Source organism: Elephas maximus, chromosome 4 (genome assembly GCF_024166365.1).
Source record: "Elephas maximus indicus isolate mEleMax1 chromosome 4, mEleMax1 primary haplotype, whole genome shotgun sequence".
In the NCBI taxonomy this organism is placed as follows: Eukaryota; Metazoa; Chordata; class Mammalia; order Proboscidea; family Elephantidae; genus Elephas; species Elephas maximus.
In genome coordinates this window covers 6,187,119-6,208,199 of record NC_064822.1, presented here as the reverse complement: position 1 = coordinate 6,208,199, position 21,081 = coordinate 6,187,119, and the positions used below count along the sequence as shown (strand labels likewise).

The window sequence follows — 21,081 nt, the reverse complement described above, 5'->3', positions numbered from 1 at the left end:
ACCAGAAGGATGTTTACCTGTGTTTTATTGACTATGCAAAGGCATTCGACTGTGTGGATCATAACAAACAATGGATAACATTGCGAAGAATGGGAATTCCAGAACCCTTAATTGTGCTCATGAGGAAACTTTACATAGATTAAGAGGCAGTTGTTGGGACAGAGCAAGGGGATACTGATTGGTTTAAAGTCAGGAAGGGTGTGCGTCAGGGTTGTATTCTTTCACCATACCTATTTAATCTGTACGCTGAACAAATAATCCAAGAAGCTGGACTATATGAAGAAGAACAGGGCATCAGGATTGGAGGAAAACTCATTAACAACCTGCATTATGCAGATGACACAACCTAGCTTGTTGAAAGTGATGAAGACTTGAAGCACTTACTAATGAAGATCAAAGACCACAGCCTTCAGTACGGACTGCACCTTAACATAAAGAAAACAAAAATCCTCACAACTGGACCAATGAGCAAGATTATGATAAACAGAGAAAAGATTGAAGTTGTTGAGGATTTCATTTTACTTGGATCCACAATCAACAGCCATGGAAGCAGCAGTCGAGAAATCAAAAGATGCATTGCATTGGGCAAATCTGCAAATGACCTCTTCAAAGTGTTGAATAGCAAAGATGTCACCTTGAAGACTAAGGTGCGCCTGACCCAAGCCATGGTATTTTCAACCACATCGTATGCATGTGAAAGGTGGACAATGAATAAGGAAGACCGAAGAAGAGTTGACGCCTTTGAATTGTGGTATTGGCAAAGAATATTGAATATACCATGGACTACCAAAAGAATGAGCAAATCTGTCTTGGAAGAAGTGCGGCCAGAATGCTCCTCAGAGGCAAGGGTGGCAAGACTGCGTCTTACATACTTTGGACATGTTGTCAGGAGAGATCAGTCCCTGGAGAAGGACATCATGTTTGGCAGAGTACAGGGTCAGTGGAAAAGAGGAAGACCCTCTGCGAGGTGGATTGAAACAGTGGCTGCAACAATGAGCTCAAGTATAACAGTGATTGTAAGGATGGTGCAGTACTGGGCAGTGTTTTGTTCTGTTGTGCATAGGGTCGCTATGAGTCAGAACCGACTCGATGGCACCTAACAACAACAACAACAACCCTAGAAGATAAAACACTTAGGAATAAATCTTACCAGAGATGTAAGAGACCTATACATAGATAACTACAAGACGCTACTGAAAGAAACCAAAAGAGACCTCCACATAAGTGGAAAAACATACCATGCTCATGGATAAGAAGACTCAACATTATAGAAATATCTATTCTACTCAAAGCAATTCCAATCCAAATTCCAACGACATTTTTTAAGGAGATAGAAAAACAAATCATGAACTTCAAATGGAAGAGAAAGAGGCCCTTGATAAGTGAAGCATTACTGAAAAAGAAGAATGAAGTCAGAGGTTTCACACTACCTGATTTTAGAACCTATTATACCACCACAGTAGTCAAAACAGCCTGGTACTGGTACAACAACAGACACATAGACCAATGGAACAGAATTGAGAATCCAGACACATATCCATCCACATATGAGCAACTAATATTTGACAAAGGTCCAAAGTCAGTTAAATGTGGAAAAGACATTCTTTTTAACAAATGGTGCTGGCATAACTGCATATTCATCTGCAAAAAAAATGAAATAAGACCCATACCTCACACCATGAACAAAAACTAACTCAAAATGGATCAAAGACCTAAATATGAAATCTAAAACAATAAAGATCATGGAAGAAAAAATATGGACAATTCCAGGAGCCCTAATACATGGCATAAACAGTATACAAAACATTACTAACAATGCACAAACACCAAAAGAGAAACTAGGTAACTGGGAGCTCCTAAAAATCAAACACCTATGCTCATCCAAAGACTTCACCTAAAGAGTAAAAAGGTTGCCTACAGACTGGGAAAAAGGTTTTAGCTATGACATTTCCAGTCAGTGTCTGATCTCTAAAATCTACATGATACTGCAAAAACTCAACAACAAAGAGACAAATAACCCAGTTAAAAAATGGGCAAAGGATATGAACAGGCACTTCACTAAAGAAGACATTCAGGTAGCTAACATATACATGAGGACATGCTCACAATCGTTAGCCATTAGAGAAATGCAAATCAAAGCTACAATGAGATTCTATCGTACTGAAATAAAAAAAAAAAAAGGCTGGCATTAATCCACAAAACACAAAACAATAAATGTTGGAGAGGTTGTTTTGAGACTGGAACACTTATACCCTGCTGATGGGAATGTGAAGTGGTACAACCACTCTGGAAATCAATTTGGTGCTTCCTTCAAAAGCTAGAAATACAACTACCATAGGATCCAGCAGTCCCACTCCTTGGAATATATCCTAGAGAAATAAGAGCCTTTACACAAAGAGATATATGTACACCTACGTCCATTGCAGCACTGTTTACAATAGCAAAAAGATGGAAGCAACCAAGGTGCCCATCAACAGATGAATGGATAGATAAATTATGGTATATTCATACAATGGAATACTACGCATCGATAAAGAACAGTAAAGAATCTGTGAAACATTTCATAACATGGAGGAATCTGGAAGGCATTATGCTGAGTGAAATTAGTCGCTTGCAAAAGGACAAATATTGTATGAGACCACTATTATAAGAACTCAAGAAATAGTTTATACAGTAAAGACAATATTCTTTGATGGTTACGAGAAGGGGGAGGGATGGAGGGAGAGGGATATTCACTAATTAGATAGTAGACAAGAACTATTTTAGGTGAAGTGTAAGACAGCACACAATACAGGAGAGGTCAGCACAAGTGGAATAAACCAAAAGCAAAGTAGTTTCCTGAATAAACCAAACCCTTCAAAGGCCAGCATAACAGGCTCAGGGGTTTGGGGACCGTAGTTTCAGGGGACATCTAGTTCAACCGGCATAATAAAATCTATTCAAAAACATTCTGCATTCCACTTTGGTGAGTGGCATCTGGGGTCTTGAATGCTAGCAAGCAGCTATCAAACATGCATCAATTGGTCTCAACCCCCCTGGAGCAAAGGAGAATGAAGAACACCAAAGACACAAGGTAATTATGAGCCCGAGAGACAGAAAGGGCCACATAAATCAGAGACTACATCAGCCTGAGACCAGAAGAACTAGATGGTACGTGGCTACAACCAATGACTGCCCTGACAGGGAACACATCAGAGAACCCTGGAAGCAGCAGTAAGAGGCAGACCTCAAATTCTCATAGAAAGACCAGACTTAATGGTCTACTGACACTAGACAGACCCCAGAGGTCATGGTCCCCAGACCTTCTGTTAGCCCAAGACGGAAACCATTCGCAAAGCCAACTGTTCGGACAGGGTTTGGACAGGAACATAAGTTAGAAAATGTTACTTGTGAGGAGTGAGCTTCTTGGAACAAGTAGACAGGTGGGACTATGTGGATAGCTCCTGTCTGGAGGGGAGATGAGAAGGCAGAGGTGAACAGAAGCTGGCCAGATGGACATGGAAATAGAAGGTGGAGAGGAGTGTGCTGTCTCATTAGGGGGAGAGCAACCTGGGAGTATATAGCAAGGTGTATGAGAGACTTTTATTTGTAAACTTTCACTTAAAGCACAATAAAAATTAAAAAAAAAAAAAAAAAGGAAAGATAGGTCTGGTGATCTACTTCCGAAAAATCAGCCATTGAAAACCTTAGGGAGCACAGTTCTATTCCAACAAACATGGGTTTGTCCTGAGTAGGGGTCGACTTGAGGGCAACTGGTCGTGGTGGTGGATATTTAACAAAGAATGAGGGGAGAATGGATAGTGGGATAGAAAACTGCCAGAATAAAATAAGGAGGAAAAGGATAGAGAGTTTAACACTTGCAAAAATAGTTATTTTTCCTGCACGAATATCAGTAATAATTTTTTCATGGGTAGATGTAACTATAAAACCTGAATATCTTAGAGAAATACAGCATTTCATTACCTTTAGCTACTGCTCAAAAGTGAGAGCTGATTTTTTCCTGATACCATCGTCGTTAACTTTAGCATTTAACTTCTTGCAGTTTTCACTACATGGTCACGATTAGAAATTTCCCATTTTTATAACAGATCGCAAAGCAGTCATATTGCACAGATATTGCTAGTTCCATTTGTATCCGATCTTGTTATTACAAAAGATGGTATAAGTAATGAAATTATGTTCTCTAAAGAATTGATCATATAACATTTATGTTATGAAAATTCAAGATAAAAGAGAAAGGCACTTTCATGAGCAGGTAAACATATTAAGCACTACATAGTTAACGTTTGTTAGGTTTAGCAAAAAGCACATACTAAATTATTTACAGGTAGATACTGATAGATACCTAGATCGAATGATGAGAATGAAATCATCATAAGGGAAAGAAAGATTACTCCATGTTTGAATTTACTATTTTCTTTTAACAGCAAATGTACAGTTGAAACACTAACTCTTAGACTGTGTTCTACTGTGTCCAAACGTTGTAAATCTTTACTTACCAACCACTTTGTTTAAATCTAATTGAACTATTAGGTCACTAATTGACGGAGATAATGCTGAAAGATTTTCTGGTGTACTTGGAAGTTCTGAGGCTCCTTCATTTTGAACTGGAATAATAAGACAGCGCCAGGTTAGTGGATTTAAAACTAATATTTTGTTTAAGGTAAATTACATTACATAAAACTAGTTGGCGATATCTTTAACTCATAATTATTTGACTTTATTTTGTCAGAATTTAATGCACTAATCATTCAATACAAACATGTCTAACATCATATTTACATGCAAATAATTCACATTTTTTTTTTTGCCAACTGCACAACCTCCTCTCGCATTATTTTCCTAGGCACACTATGTGCACTATATCTTCAGGTACGTTATTGATGTGGTCACATTATTTGCAAAAAACATGGTAATTTTAAAAAGCCTACCAAAAAGCTACTAGGTGCCAGATACTATACTAAACACTTTTCAAATATTACCTCATTTAATCTTCATAAGAATTCTAAAAAAAGAAAAAATCCGTTGCTGTCGAGTCGATTCTGACTCATAGCCATGCTACAGGACAGAGTAGAGCTCCCTCACAGGGTTTCCAAGGAGTAGCTGGTGGATTTGAACTGCTGACCTTTTGATTAGCAGCCAAGCTCTTAACTACTGAGTCACCAGGGCTCTAGGAATTAAATATTTTATCACCACTTAACAGATGAGGGAACTAGAGTTTAGAGAGGATAGGCATATTGTAGAAAGTCGCACAGTTATTAAGGGTAAAAACTTGGATTGAATTTGATTTTGATGGACTCTAAAACTTATTCTCCAGGGAGTAAAATAAAAATGTCTACCAGGGCTGAGCCTGTAATGTGAGTGAAGCGGACCTGGTGATGACAGGGTGGCATGAATTTTTCATTGTTATTTTGTGCCATTGAGATGGTTCTAACTCATAGCAATCCCATGTACAACAGAATGAAATACTGTCCGGTCCTGTGCCATCCTCAAAACGGTTGTTATGTGAGCACATTTTTGCAGCCACTGTGTCAATCCATCTTGTCAAGGATCTTTTTTTCACTGACCCTCTACTTTACCAAGAGTGATGTCCTTCTCCAGGGACTGGTCCCTCCTGATAACATGTCCAAAGTACGTGAAACAAAGTCTTGCCATCCTCACTTCCAAGAAGCACTCTGACTATATTTCTTCCCAGGCAGTCTTGTCTATTCTTCTGGCAGTCCATGGTATATTCAATATTCTTTGACAACACCATAATTCAAAGGCATCAATTCTTCTTCAGTCTTCCTTATTCATTGTCCAGCTATAACATGCATATGATGCAACTGAAAATATCATGGCTTGAGTCAGGCGCACCTTAGTGCTCAGAGTGACAACTTTGCTTTTTAACACTTTAAAGAGTTCTTTTACGTTAGATTTGCCCAGTAAAATACATTGTTTGATTTCCTGACTGCTGCTTCTCTGAGTGTCGATTTTGGATCCAAGTAAAATGAAATTCTTGACGTCGATCTTTTCTCTATTTGTCATAACATTGCTTATTGTTCCAGTTGTGAGGATTTTTGTTTTCTTTATGTTGAGATGTAATCCATACTGAAGGCTGTAGTCTTTGATCTTCATCAGTAAGTGCTTCAAGTCCTCTTCGATTTCAGCAAGCAAGGTTGTGTCATCTGCATATTGCAGGTTGTTAGTGAATCTTCCACCAATCCTGATGCCACATTCTTCTTCATATAGTCCAGTTTCTCAGATTATTTGCCCAGCATATAGACTGAATAAGTATGGTGAATGGATACAACCACGACACACACCTATGTGATTTTAAGCCATGAAGTGTCCCCTCACTCTGTTTGAACAAACTGCTTCTTGGTCTATGTACAGGCTCTGCATGAGCACAATTAAGTGTTCTGGAATTATCATTCTTCAAAATGTTATCCATAATTTGTTATGATCCACACAGTTGAATGCCTTTTCATAGTTTATAAAACACAGGTAAACATCTTTCTGGTATTCTGTTTTCAGCCAAGATACACCTGACATCAGCAATGATATCCTTTATTCTACATCCTCTTCTGAATCTGGCTTGAATTTTTGGCAGTTCCCTGTCAATGTATTGCTGCAGCTGCTTTTGAATTATCTTCAGCAAAATTTTACTTGTGTGTGATATTAATGATATTGTTTGATAATTTATGCATTCTGTTGGATCACCTTTCTTTGGAGTGGACACAAATATGGATCTCTTTCAGTCAGTTGGCCAGGTAGCTCTCTTCCAAATTTCCTGGCATAAACAAATGAGCACCTCTAGAGCTGCATCCCTTTGTTGAAACATCTTATTTGGTATGCTGTCAATTCCTGGAGCCTTTTTTTCCACCAATGCCTTCAGTGCAGCTTGGACTTTTTCCTGCAGTACCATTGGTTCTTTATCATATGCTACCTGATTAAATGGTTGAATGCTGACCAATTCTTTTTGACGCAGCAACTCTGTGTATTCCTTCCATCTGCTTTTGATGCTTCCTGTTTCATTTAAAATTTTGCCCATAGAGTCTCTCAATATTGCAACTCGAGTTTTGAATTTTTTCTTCAGTTCTTTCAGCTTGAGAAATGCCAAGTGTGTTCTTCCCTTCTGGTTTTCTATCTCCAGGTCTTTGCACATTTGATTATAATATTTTACTTTGTCTTCTCAAGCTTCCCTTTGAAATTTTCTGTTCAGCTCTCTTACTTCACCATTTCTTCCGTTTGCTTTAGCTACTCTCTGTTCAAGAGCAAATTTGAGAGTCTCTTTCAGCATCCAGTTTGGTCTTTTATTACCTCTGGGGTGGGAAGAAGAAGGCAGTAATATGGGAGGGATAAGGATGGGACATCAATATTTAACATATTGGGATATGGACACACAAGTGTTGGTAAAAAACAAAGTTTTAGTAAATTAAATACATAGACACTATTAAAGTTTATCTACTGTGGTCTAATCTCAAGAACACTACAGTATTTGAAGGCTAGGAAAATATTATGTCCTTTTTGTGTTACAAAATAAGTTAAAATTAACAAAAATAACTTAAAATGTCCTGTTTTGATTTGTTTCATAAGAAACTCAGAGACAAATTAAGTCTTCAAGTATATCAACTAAATCAAAAGTCCAAGTAAAAATCTCTTTCCAATCTTTCTAATAATGTCCTACTTTCACTAACATCCACTTGAAACCAATTAAATAAACAAAATGTGTTCTTTATTACTTCTTGAAAATATATACCAATATCAAGAATAAATTCTAGTTAATAATAAGTAAAAATATCAAGAATAAGCTCCAGTAGATAAATACCAAATGTTGCTTCTCCCTTGGAACTATGTAATAATATAAAAAAAATAAGTTAATAAGCAAAATGTTTTGGCAGATAATTATACTTGGTAAGAATTGAAATGTAAAGACCAGGAGAATATCATATTTAAAAAACCGCTTGTAATAAATAGCTGTATACAATTCCTAGAAAAGTGTTTCCTAAACTGGTATCCTATGGAACATAATTCCAAGAAAAAGGAAAAGGCAGGTTTCTTGGCCAAATAAAATTAAAAATGCAGTATAATAATTGGAATAGTAAAGACCATGAGAAGTGATGAGTGGTGGTAATAGCATTGCAGCATTTACTAGCTCTGTAGAGCTCCAGTTTTTTGTAAATTAAGTTATAAAATAGACAACTTAAAGAAAAATCAAACTATAAAACCATAAGTAAAGCTGATTCATACTAAAAAACATATTTTTTACATTTTCAAGTGTTCTGTGAATATTATTTATTTACTCATTTATCTCATACATACTTCTCAATCTTTGAGACTGGTCAACTCCAATTGTTTGAATTTGATCTGTGTATCTCTCAGGTTGCTCTAGATTCTTAGATGTAAAACTAACATCTCCTTCTTCATATGTATCCTGATCTACAAAGATTGAAACAAAGTTTTAGTAAATTAAATACATAAACACTATTAAAACTCATCTACTGTGGTCTAATCTCAAGAACACTCTAATATTTGAAAGCTAGGAAAATAGTATACATTGTTACATCAAGTAAGAAGAAAAAATGGTCATCTTAATAAAAGCCAAAAAAATCTTTTGATTAATTTCAACATCTATAGGGTCGCTATGAGTTGGAATCAACTCCATGGCAACTGGTTTGGTTTTTGGTTTGGGTTATTCCTGTCAAAAATCTTTGAAAAATTAGATTTATAGATTTACTACCAGAAGTTTACTCCCTTAATATGGAATGCATTTCTACTTCAATCCAACAACCAACAGCTTGATTAATACTGAAGCACCAAAAGACATTTTTCCTATCAAAATTATGAGCAAAACAAGAATGTAAATTATTTCTTTAACAGTTATCTAGTTCCGGCAAAATAGGTAATACATGAAGCAGAAATGAAAAATAGAAATTATGATGATTCTCTGCTAATATTAAAAAAAAATTTTTTTACTTGCATAAATAAAAATATACACTTGTCAGTATTAATTTCTGATTGTAAACAAAAATAAATTAAAAGAAAAGAATACATCTGAGTCAAAAACCGCACATTTTCAGGGTCGCTGATACCTACGGACATATTTTTAATATGTGATAAAAAAAAAAACTCATATAGCTACCCAGAGAATATTTAATCATTACGCACATCAAGCTGCAACACTGAGATCTTCTGTTTCCTCACACTCTTAACAACTAGTGTCATATACTTTTGGTATTTGTTATTTTAAAAATTGTTTTAATTGAATTTCTTTCACTGTTAATATAAATGTATTTGATTAATAATAAAAGATATCTGTTGTTCATTTTTCAGTTGGGGAAATTCATTTCTTCTAGTTTCTTTTAGGGAGCCCTGGTGGTGTAGTGGTAAGCGCTCGGCTGCTAACCAAAAAGTCAGCAGTTCAAATCTACCAACCGCTGCTTGGAAACCCTAGGGGGCAATTCTGCTCTGTCCTATAGGGTTGCTGTGAGTCGGAACTGACTCGACGGCACTTAACAACAACAGTTTCTTTTAATACCCTTTTTCATTAAAGAAATAACCTAAATACAAATATTTTTATGCAACACTATAGTTCCTATACCATCACCTGTCTTTAAGTTTCTCATACTGTGGGGACTGGCATGTTGCTATGATGCTAGAAGCTATGCCACTGGTGTTTCAAATGCCGGCTGGGTCACCCATGGTGGACATATCTCATCAGGGCTCCCAGACTAAGACAGACTAGAAAGAACGGCTTGGAGACCTATTTCCAAAGAGTAGCCAATGAAAACCCTATGGATCACAACAGAACACTGTCTGTCTAGCTTGCTTTGGACATGTCACTAAAAAAAAAAAAAAAAAAAAACACTTGCCGTCAAGTCAATTCAGGCTCCTAGCGACCCTATAGGACAGAGCAGAACAGCCCATAAGGTTTCCAGGGAGCAGGTGGTAGATTCAAACTGCCAACATTTTGGTTAACAGCCATAGCTCTTAACCACTGCACCACCAGGGTCAGGAATGGCCAATTTCTACTTAAGGAAGATACCATGTTTGGTGAAGTAGAGAGCCAACAAGGGTGAGGGAGAACCTTGGTGAGATGGACTGGCACAATAGCCACAATGATGAACTTGAACAGACTAGAGATTGTGAGAATGACACAGGACTGGGCAACATTTCGTTCTGTTGTATATAAGGTTGCCATGAGTCAGAGCAGACTTGACGGCAGCTAACAACACAATATTGCATATAAAAGATAGAGTTTCAATTGCATTCGAAAGAGAAAGAAACGTGTAAAAGAGTTTTATTTGTAACAATGAACAAAAAATGGCCATAACCTAAAACTCCATCAATAAAATGTGGGGCATTTATACAATACAGCTCCATTTAATAAATTTCAGAATTATACGCAGAGTTGAGGAGAAAGAATCAACAACAAATTTAAAGATCTGAACCTTTTCTCCGTGGGTTTTCTTCAAAACCTAAGCCATACACTCCAGACGCTATGCTAGTAGTAATAGCTTAGCAACAAGAATGCATACGTAATATATTTGCAATCTTATTTTAAATGTGGAATGTCAGCTGTGTTTTAAATATGTTGTTGTTAGGTGCTGTCAAGTTGGTTCTGACTAATAGCGATCCTATGTACAACAGAATAAAACAGTGCCCGGTCCTGCGCTATCCTCACAATCATTGCTGTTTGAGCCCATTGTTGCAGCCACTGTGTCAATCCCACTCGTACAGATGTTTAAACATAAACATCTAATAATCTGCAGGTAATGATCATCACACATCATCTCTTATAGTATTTAAAATGACAAATTATTTTTCTTTTCTTATTACAATGGTTAGACATTCCATAATCATGTTTACTTAAGCAGCGATAAACAGCAATTTTGCCTTTTTTCAACTTTAATTGAAGGACATTCTTTCTGACCATTAAATTTGGCTTTGGGGCATTAGTTAGAAACATATTTTCTTCATCATATTAAGAAAGGATCTCTTGCTTCATATTTTTTAAATCGGAAACATACAAATATACTGGAAAAAATGAAATTTATATCAAAATAAACAATTATGAAAACACATAAACGACATTTATTTTTATCATTCTATCAATATTTTCTGTCACTTAAAGATCTGAATTGTGATACATACTGTTTCCTCTAAAATTGTTAAGGTAACAAGTTATTACATGTTATATATGAGTGATTACAAGAAATTCTGGTAGCGGAGAACGAATGGTAGCAAACGAGAGATTAAGAGCAAAAGAAGAGTTTGCTTGAGAGATTAGAGGAAACAATCTCATTGCTTTAAAGTCAAATACACATTGTTCCAAGTTTTCCTGGAGCGATCACGGCAGGGTAAAGTGCCAGATTCTCTGGGTTTGATTCCACCTCTAATTATGAGTCTTTGGGCAAGCTAGTCCATGTCTCACTCTCCTCACGTCTTAAATGGTGATAATAATTGCACTTTCCTCACAGGATTTCTGTGTGGGTTATTTTTTGATTGTTTGATATTAAACGTGTAATAAGTAACAAAATCTTTATTGTTATTATTATTGTGAAGTTTAAAATTTTTAAAAATCAAAACTACATACACTGATATCCATTTGTGACGACGTTCCAAATGTATTTTTCCGAATATAAATATTTATAGGATTTAAGGGTACTGGCTCATATGGTGTTTACCACGCGTTTCCAGTTAGATGACTTTGCGTGTCTGATTTTGAGGACGATCTTTTGATTTTGAGTCTATCTGCAGAAGGCTTTTACCTGTATTCTGATCTACAAAATACCCATTGCTGTCAAGTCTACTCTCACTCCTAGGGACCCTATGGGACTGAGGGTTTCCGAGGAGGGGCTGGGGAATTTGAACTTCCGACCTTTTGGTTAGAAGCCATAACATGCTGTAGCTCTTAACCACTGTACCACCAATGTTTAAAATACGTTGAAGAGAGACACTCGTCTACTCTAAAAGCATCTTGAAACACACTGACACATTTCTTTCCTTGTTTTACTAAGCCGCTAGATTTCCATATTAAGATGCATCACTGAAAAACCATCAATTAAGCTACTGTAAATTTTTTTTTTAAAGTGGCAGGAAAATTAACATATGTGAAAACATCAGTAAACTAAACACAAGTTGTCGTCTCCTTCACTCCTTCATACACACCCCAAAACTACACACACATGCACACGCACACGTATACACATGTACACACACACAAACATGGGAAGTTAGGGACAGGGGTCTGAAACCAAGGTAGGTGAAAAGATGTTAAGTCTTAAAGGAAGACACAGAGATTTAAATACTTTGGTATCTCATGGGCTACAGACACTTAATGTCATTGATACATATTCTGAAATAGAGATTTTCTTTTTTTACCATTACAAGTTCCCACTAATAACATGGAGAGATAAACAACCTTCCTGATCATTATATTTACAAATTATGTTAAATAGCACGTGTTTGATTATTGATATATATTTGATTAATAATAAAGCTGAATGATGCACATATGCTCATTGGTCTTTTACATTTTTTTCTTTACCTGTTCATGTTTGGTCATTTTTCTGTGGCAGGAGTTTAGTTTTTCTAAATTCTTTTAATAGTCTTCAAGGATTAAGGACATAATCTAAATATGTTTTTATATGAAGGATACAGTATTTTTATATAAAGGATAAAGCTTTCCTAATAAATATATTACAAATATATCCAGAGGGCTTTGTTTGATTTTTAGCTAAATTTTGGATTTTTATTTAAAAAATTTAAATATTTACTTAGCCCATTTTCCCATCAAAGTTTCTGTCTATGAAATCATAATTCAGAGTGCTTTCCTTAGACCAAGACTGTATCAATATTTATAATTTAAAGAAAACTCCACATATTTTTAAATTGATACTTTTTTTTCCTTTTAAAGTTTTGTTTTTGTGAAGCTCATTTATACACCTGGAAATCAGTTTCTGGTGCAGTGTCAGGTAGGGATGTAATGTTTCTTCTCCAGTTGCCTTAACACCATTTTTAAAATAATTTGTTTTTAATCACAAAATTTGGATGGCCATCTTCATAAAAAAAATGTTTCTTCTCCAGTTGCCTTAACACCATTTTTAAAATAATTTGTTTTTAATCACAAAATTTGGATGGCCATCTTCATAGTATCTTTTAATTAGTTTGTAGAATATATAATCTGATCCATTTACCTCACTGTTTATTATTTCATCATTAAAGCTTCTCAGTATTTAGTAATCCTCAATTATTTTGGATATCCTCATCTATTATTTTTCCAACTGATTTTCAGAATCATCTATTGGCATTTTGACTGGACGTAAGTTTGCACATTACTTTTAGGAGTCCTTTCAGGAGCACGGAATGCCTCACTATTTAGTCAATATTTCTTTTTTTGTCATTAAAGTTTTTTAGTTTCTATCAAATAAGAAATGCATATTTATTGGTGTTTATTATTAGTTATTTTATGTTTTTCTTTTGCTTTTCTAGCTAGTGTATATACAAGTGTTATTGTTGTTGTTTTGGTATAGTAATCCTTTAACTGGCTATTTACTAAACTTAAGCTTAATATAAAATTTAAACATATCAAGTATCTAGGCAGATAAGGGAATTCTATGACTTACCTAGAAGCTCTTCTTCAAAAACCACTCAACAGTGACACTAGAATATCAACGATAAAACTAACTCAGGCAAAAGTATTCAGAAAGGTAGCAGGATATAAATTAACATACAGAAATCAATTGTCTGCATTTACTCAAATGATAACCCATTTACAATAGCATTCCCAAAAAAGATTAAAAACTTACATATAAACTTAACAAGAGATATGCAAAAAACCTAGGAGTGAAACTTGACATATTCCTGAATGACAAAGACTTGAATGGATAGAAAGGTAGCTTTTATTCTTGGATAGAATGACTCAAATATAAATTATTCCTAAAATAATTTATAAATTTAATGTGATCCCAGTAAAAAGACTGGAAAATACTTTCATGGAGTTAACAAGTTGATACTAAAGTTCATATGGAAGAATTAGACATGCAAGGGTACAAAAATGCTTAAAAGAAAAGGCCACAACCCTGACAGATATTAAAACATACTATATCTAGTTCTAGCACATATTAAAATATATTATTATAAATGCACTAAAATTTAAAAAAGTGTTCTAAAGGCACAGGAGCACATAGAGCAATGGAAAAGAAGAGAAAGTCCACAAATAGACTAAAAAACACATGGATATTGAGTATATAATAAAGATGTCATTTAAAAAAAATTTTTTTTTTTTTAAATCAGTTGGGTGAAAAACGGACTTTTTAATAAATGGTATGGGGACAACTAGATAGTTGTCTTAGGCTGGGTTCTCTAGAGAAGAAAAACCAAAAAAGCATATAAATATACATATATTGAGAGATTTATATCAAGGAAACGGCTCATGCAATTGTAGAGGCTGGAACGTCCCAAGTCAGTGGATCAGGATAGAGGCTTCTCCTGATTCACATAGCAACAGGGGCTGGTGAACCCAAGATTGGCAGGTCGGAGAGCTCTTACTCAAAGGCTGTGAAGACTGATGAATCCCAAGTTTGGCAGGCAACACTGCAAGGCTTCTCCTGATTCTCGTAGCTGCAGGAACTGGTGACCTCAACATAAGCAGGTCAGACAGCAGTAGCCAGCTGCAGGATCCAGAGCAGGCAAAAGCCAGAACATCTGCTTATATTCAGATGCAGGCCACATGCCCAAGGAAACTGCCTTTCAACTGATTGGCTACTCACAGCAGATTCCATCATGGGAGTGATCCCATACAAACACTGAGAACCATGGCCCAGCCAAATTCACACACAATCTTAACCATCCTGGTTCACCCCCTGTCAATCTGGCACCTGTACACATCTCCTTAAACCATACATAATCTCAGAATAAAGGCAATTATACAGTTATAGTTCTGCCTAACACGATGAAATGAACACACATACAACCAAAAATGCACTAGCCCTGTTTACATCTTATGTAAGTGAAGAAAACAAAAATATTTGATGCACACATACAAAGAAGAAATACTCATAACAATTACAGTCCTCATATCTGCAACTGGTCATGTGGCCGTAACTGGTATTTAGAACCACCTTCTTCCACCACCCATTCCATATTCCCTTTGCCCTCAACAAGCACCTCAGCTGGTCGTGGTTCTTTGCCTAGTGGGGTAGCCCAAATCTTCATTCCTGAAGGGTCTGGACCATTAGTAGTCATGTCAGAATCGGGTTGCTGTAGTTTTTCATTGACTTTAATCACAGGGCATGGTGGTATTAAGAGATACCCTAGGGGGATCTCCTGCATTCCAGACATACTCTCCTTTACCTCCATTATGTAATATCAATCCGATTTTCTCTTGGTAATCAGGATCGATAATAACACCAGGCAGTATGGTAACTCCCTTCTTTGCCTGTTGATCCAGAGGCATAATGAACCCAAAGTGGTGAGGTGGCATTCTTACCTTCCAGTTCTATGGAATCAGTGATGTGTCTCCAGGAGGGAGCATTTCTCCCTTTGGAACTAAGGCCTCTAGACCTGCAGAGCATAAGGTCATAGTGACAGAAAACAAAAATCTTGCAAGTGGGTCAGCAGGGGTAATAGTGAGTGGTGCCACTTCCCTTTCCACCCCTTGATTCCTGGACCTATGAGTCCTGGCTATGGGAGAAGCTGCACCATATATTGGATGGTGGTTTAGAGCATATAGAGCCTCCTGGAAGAACACTTCCCCAGCCGTACAGGTACTGCCACCTAGCTGGCACTGTAATTGTGTCTTTAGGAGGCCATTCTATCTTTCTATCAAGCCAACTCCTTCAGGATGATGGGGAACATGGTAAGACTAGTGAATTCCACAAGCGTGGGCCCACTGCCACACTTCGTTTGCTGCGAAGTGAGTTCCTTGATCCCAGGCAATGCTGCGTGGGATACCATGATGGTACATAAGGCATTCTGTAAGTCCACAGATGGTAGTTTTGGCAGAAGCATTGCATGCAAGCAAGGCAAATCCATATATAGAGTAAGTGTCTAGTCCAGTAAGGACAAAATGCTGCCCTTTCCATGATGAAAGTGGTCCAATGTAATCAACTTGCCACCAGGTTGCTGGCTGTTCACCTCCAGTGTTGGTGCCATATCAGGGATTCAGTGTTGGTCTCTGCTGCTGGCAGATTGGGCACTCAGCAGTGGCTGTAGCCAAGTCATCCTTGGTGAGTGGAAGTCCATGTTGCTGGGTCCATGCATAACCTCCATCCCTGCCACCATGGCCACTTTGTTCACGAGCCCATTGAGAGCAATGATGGGGGTAGCTGGGGAAAGAGGATGACTGGTCTCCAAAGAATGTGTCATCCTGTCCACTTAAGTATTAAAATCATCTTCTGCTGAGGTCACCCTTTGGTGAGCATTCACATGAGATGCAAATACCTTCACTTCTTTGGCCCATTCAGAGAGGTCTCTCCACATACCTCTTCCCCATAAATTCTTGTCTCCAATTTTCCAATTATGTTCCTTCCAAGTCCCTGATCATCGAGGCAAACCTTTGGCCATAGCCCATGAATCAGTATACAATTGCACATCTCATCATTTCTCCTTCCAAGCAACGTGAACAACCAGGTGTACTGCTGAAAGTTCTGCCCATTGGGAGGATTTCACTTCACCACCGTCCTTCAGGGAGGTCCCAGAAAGGGGCTTCAGTGCTGCTGCTGTACACTTTCAAGTGGTGCCTGGATATCTTGCAGAACCACCTGTAAACCAGGCATGAGTTTTCTTTTCTTCAGTCAACTGATCATAAGGAACTCCCCATGAGGTCACAGATGCAGACTGGGAGATGGAAGGTAATGTGACAGGAGTGGAGACCATGGACATTTGGGTCACTTCCTCATGTAACTTACTTGTGCCTTCAGGTCCTGCTCGGTCCTATCTCATATAAACCACTTACTTTTAATAATGGAGTGCTGCCGTGCATGTTCAACTTTATGACTCTGTGCATCACACAATATCCAGTTCATGATGGGCAGCTCAAGATGCATGGTGACTTACTGGCCCATGGTTAAGTGTTCAGTTTCTACTAAGGCCCAGTAACAAGCCAAAAGCTGTTTCTCAAAAGCAAAGTAATTATTTGCAGAGGATGGCAGGGCTTTGCTCCCAAATCCTAAGGGTCTGTGTGTGATTCATTAATTGGGGCCTGCCAAAGACTCCAAACAGCATCTCTATCTGCCACTGGCACTTCAAGCACCTTGGACGAGCCGGCTTAGATAGCTCAAGGGGCAGAGCAGCTCGTGCAGCAGCCTGAATGTGTTGCAGAGCCTTCTCTTATTCTGGGTCTCACTCAAAACTAGCAGCTTTTCAAGCCGCTTAATAATATGCCAAGTAGCCACCCAAATGATGAATATGTTCCCTCCAAAATCCAGAGAGGCCCACTAGGTGTTGTGCCTCCTTTTGAGTTGTAGGAGCAGCTAGATGCAATAACTTATCCTTCACTTAAGAAGGAATATCTCAACACGCCTCACACCACTGGACTCTTAGAAATTTCACTGAAGTGGAAGGTGCCTGGATTTTGGGGGGATTAATTTCCCATCCTCTAGCCCACAAATGTCTTATTGGTAAGTGCAGAGTCATGGACATTTCTTTCTTACTAAGTCCAATCAGCATAATATCACCAATGTGATGGACCAGTGTGACTTCTTGTGGAAGGGAAAGGTGATCAAGGTCCCTGTGGACTAAATTATGGCATACGGCTGGAGAGTTGATATAGTTCTCAGGCAGGAAACTGAAGGTGTATTGATGGCCTTGCCAGCTGAAGGCAAGCTGCTTCTAACGGTTCTTAGAAGCAGGTATGGAGAAAAGGCATTAGCCAGACCAATAGCTGCATACCAGGTACCAGGAGGTATATTAAATTTCTCAAGCAATTAAACTACATCTGGAATAGCAGCTGCAATTGGAGTCAGTACCTGGTTATGTTTTCCATAATCTACTGTCATTCTTCAAGATCCATCTGTTTTTTGCACAGGCCAAATAGGTGAGTTAAATGCGGATGCGGTGGGAATCACCACCCTTGCATCCTTCAAGTCCTTGATGGTGGCAGTAACCTCTGCACTCCCTCCAGGAATGCAGTATTGCTTTTGGTTTACCATTTTCCTAGGTGGGTGTAGTTTTAATGGCTTCCACTTGTCTTTTCCTATCATCATAGCCCTTACTCCATTTGTCAGGGATCCAATGTGGGGGTTCTGCCAGTTGCTGAGTATGTCTATCCTGATTATGCATTCTGGAACTGGGAAAATCACTACAGGATAGGGGAAATCACTGGACCTACTGTGAGATGGACATAGCCAAGACTCCATTAATAACCTAACCTCTATATGCCCCCACTCTGACTGGTGGGCCACAGTGACATTTTGGGTCTCAGGGAATGAGTGTCAGTTCAGAGCCAGCATCTAGTAATCCCCAAAAAGTCTGATTATTTCCTTTTCCCCAATGAACAGTCACTCTCATAAAAGCCTGTAGGTCCCTTTGGGGAATGCTGGGAGAGAGATTTACGGTATAAATTTTTGGCACTGTATTGGAGTCCTTCCTCAAGGGGATGTGGCATCCCCTTCATTCAAGGGATTGTGGGACTGTAAAGCTGCGAATTGATTGAGGGGCTGTGACTCTCTATTATGAAGATGGGAGTTAGACTGCCATTCACCTGACCTAGAATTCTTCCACTTGAACAGAGCAAGTACATATTTAGTAGATTTCCCTTCTATTTCACTCACAGGGACACTATGACTAAGTAGCCGACACCATAAATCCATATAGGTCAGATTATTCTCATTACTGCTTTGACTCCACCGTCCACTATAGTAACCACACCCACCTTGTCATTATTGAGAGCTGCCACTTGTCCCCTACCAACCCAGGGACCAATTAGCCCCATTGCAGTTAAGTGCCTTAATTCAGTTAAGGCAGTTCTCACTGTCAAATCTAACTTACATAAAATAGCAACTACAGCAGTCTTCAAGGATGCTGGAGCTTCCTTCACAAATTTGTTTCTCACCATTGTGGTAAAAAGTGTGTCCTCTGGACACTGCATGTGTGGGTCTGTGGTTTAACCTGATAAATCCACTCTAACATGCCAATTTCCCTAAGGCTTTTGATATCTTCTTCTATAGTACACCAACGCAGGTCTGGTACTTCAACTTGATTTAGTGTAGGCCACCACATAATCCATGCTTCAGCGACCCAACCAAATAAACCAGTAGATGCTTTCTTAATCCTTCAAGCTGAAACACTGAATGAAGAACCTGTGCTTAGTGGGCCCACATCAATAAACTCAGATTGATCCATTTTTATGTTCCTTGCACCATTATCCCAGACTCTTAATAGCCATTCCCACACATATGTTTGTACATATTAGAAAACTCAAGCAGTTCTTTTGGAGAGTAGCATACCTCCTGCATCACACTTTGTACTTCATCTTTTGGGCTCACCAGAACTTAAGTCTAGTTATAGGTCTAGAAGCCAAAATGGGTGATGAGGATGTGTTTTGAGAACATTCAGCATTGTTTTGTAAGGCATCTGCCTTAGGTGATATCTCAGGCAATGATTCAGCCACTTCCCCAGGGGATGACTCAGATGTTGCTCCAGATGATATCTCAGACAAAGGCTCTTCAGACACAGGTGGGTTAACTCTTCAGATGAGGGTGAAGGGACTAATGGTTTTGCTGGCAGGAGCAAGTCAATGGAATTTAGGGGCTCAACATTCCTGATTATCTGCCCATATGTCCCCATCCCAAGTTTCAGGATCCCATTTCTTCCAAATCAATGCCCTCACTTTAGCTTCAGACACCATTCCCCATTGGAATTTCAACTGGCATTGTAATTCAGCCACTCATATGATAAGACTCTGAGTGTGGTTTTCAGCAATATTGGCTCTGTTACTACAAGAAATCAGTCTTTCTTTCAAGGTACAAGTGTTTACTTCAAGGTCATTTATGCGGTGCTTGAGCTTTGACTCTGAAGCCCTGAGCTCATCTCTTTCACCACATTGTCTAGCAAAATAGGACCAACAAACCAGCTTCATTATACTTCTCATTCTGACAATAATGTAGAAAGGTATCAAGCATGCAGTCACCTAGAGCCTTGCCCCTCACCAATACCTGATTTAATTTTGTGATATTTTGTGTATTTCTATTGCCACCACACCCCAGGGAAGGAAAATGGAAGAATACATGGAATCACTATAACAAAAAGAATTGATCAACTTTCAACCATTTCAGGAAATAGCATATGATCAGGAACTGACGGTACTGAAGGAAGAGGTCCAAGCTGTACTGAAGGCACTGGTGAAAAACAAGGCTCCAGGAATGGACAGAATACCAATTGAGATGTTTCAACAAATGGATGCAGTGCTGGAAGTGCTCCCTCGTCTACGCCAAGAAACGTGGAGGACAGCTACCTGGCCAATCAACTGGAAGAGATCCATATTTATGCCTATTCCTGAGAAAGGTGACCCAATAGAATGGGTAAATTATTGCACAATACCATTACTATCACACATGAGTAAAATTTTGCTGAAGATCATTCAAAAGTGGCTGTAGCAGTACATTGACAGGAAACTGCCATTCAAGCTGGATTCAGATGAGGATGTGAAATGAGGGATATCACTGCTGATGTCAGGTTGATCCTGGCTGAAAGCAGAGAACACCACAAAGATGTTTACCTGTGTTTTATTGACTATAGAAAGGCATTCAACTGTGTGCATCAGAATAAATTATGGATAACATTGTGAGGAACGGGAATTCCAGAACACTTAATTGTGCCCATGAGGAACCTGTACATAGATCAAGAGCAGTAGTTCGAACAGAACAAGGGGATACTGTGTTGTTTAACGTCATGAAAGGTGTGCATCAGGGCTGTATCCTTTCACCGTACTTATTCAATCTGCATGCTGAGCAAATAATCTGAGAAGCTGGACTACATGAAGAAGAAAGCTGCGTCAGGATTGGAGGAAGACTCGTTAACAATCTGTGATATGCAGATGACACAACCTTGCTTGCTGAAAGTGAAGAGGAAGTGAAGCACTGAAAGACCACAGCC

The 21,081-nt window shown here is 38.2% G+C and overlaps 1 protein-coding gene across 1 annotated transcript in view; it reads right to left on the bottom strand.

Moving 5' to 3' along the window:
• Nucleotides 1-21,081, bottom strand: part of CCDC7 (coiled-coil domain containing 7) — a 422,824-nt gene that overhangs the window by 43,659 nt on the left and 358,084 nt on the right. Inside the window, exons 35-36 of the mRNA XM_049881615.1 lie at nt 8,305-8,421; nt 4,500-4,607 (exon numbers count right to left, since the gene is read on the bottom strand). Coding sequence (XP_049737572.1) covers nt 4,500-4,607; nt 8,305-8,421 — 225 coding nt within the window. The remainder of the gene's footprint in view (nt 1-4,499; nt 4,608-8,304; nt 8,422-21,081) is intronic.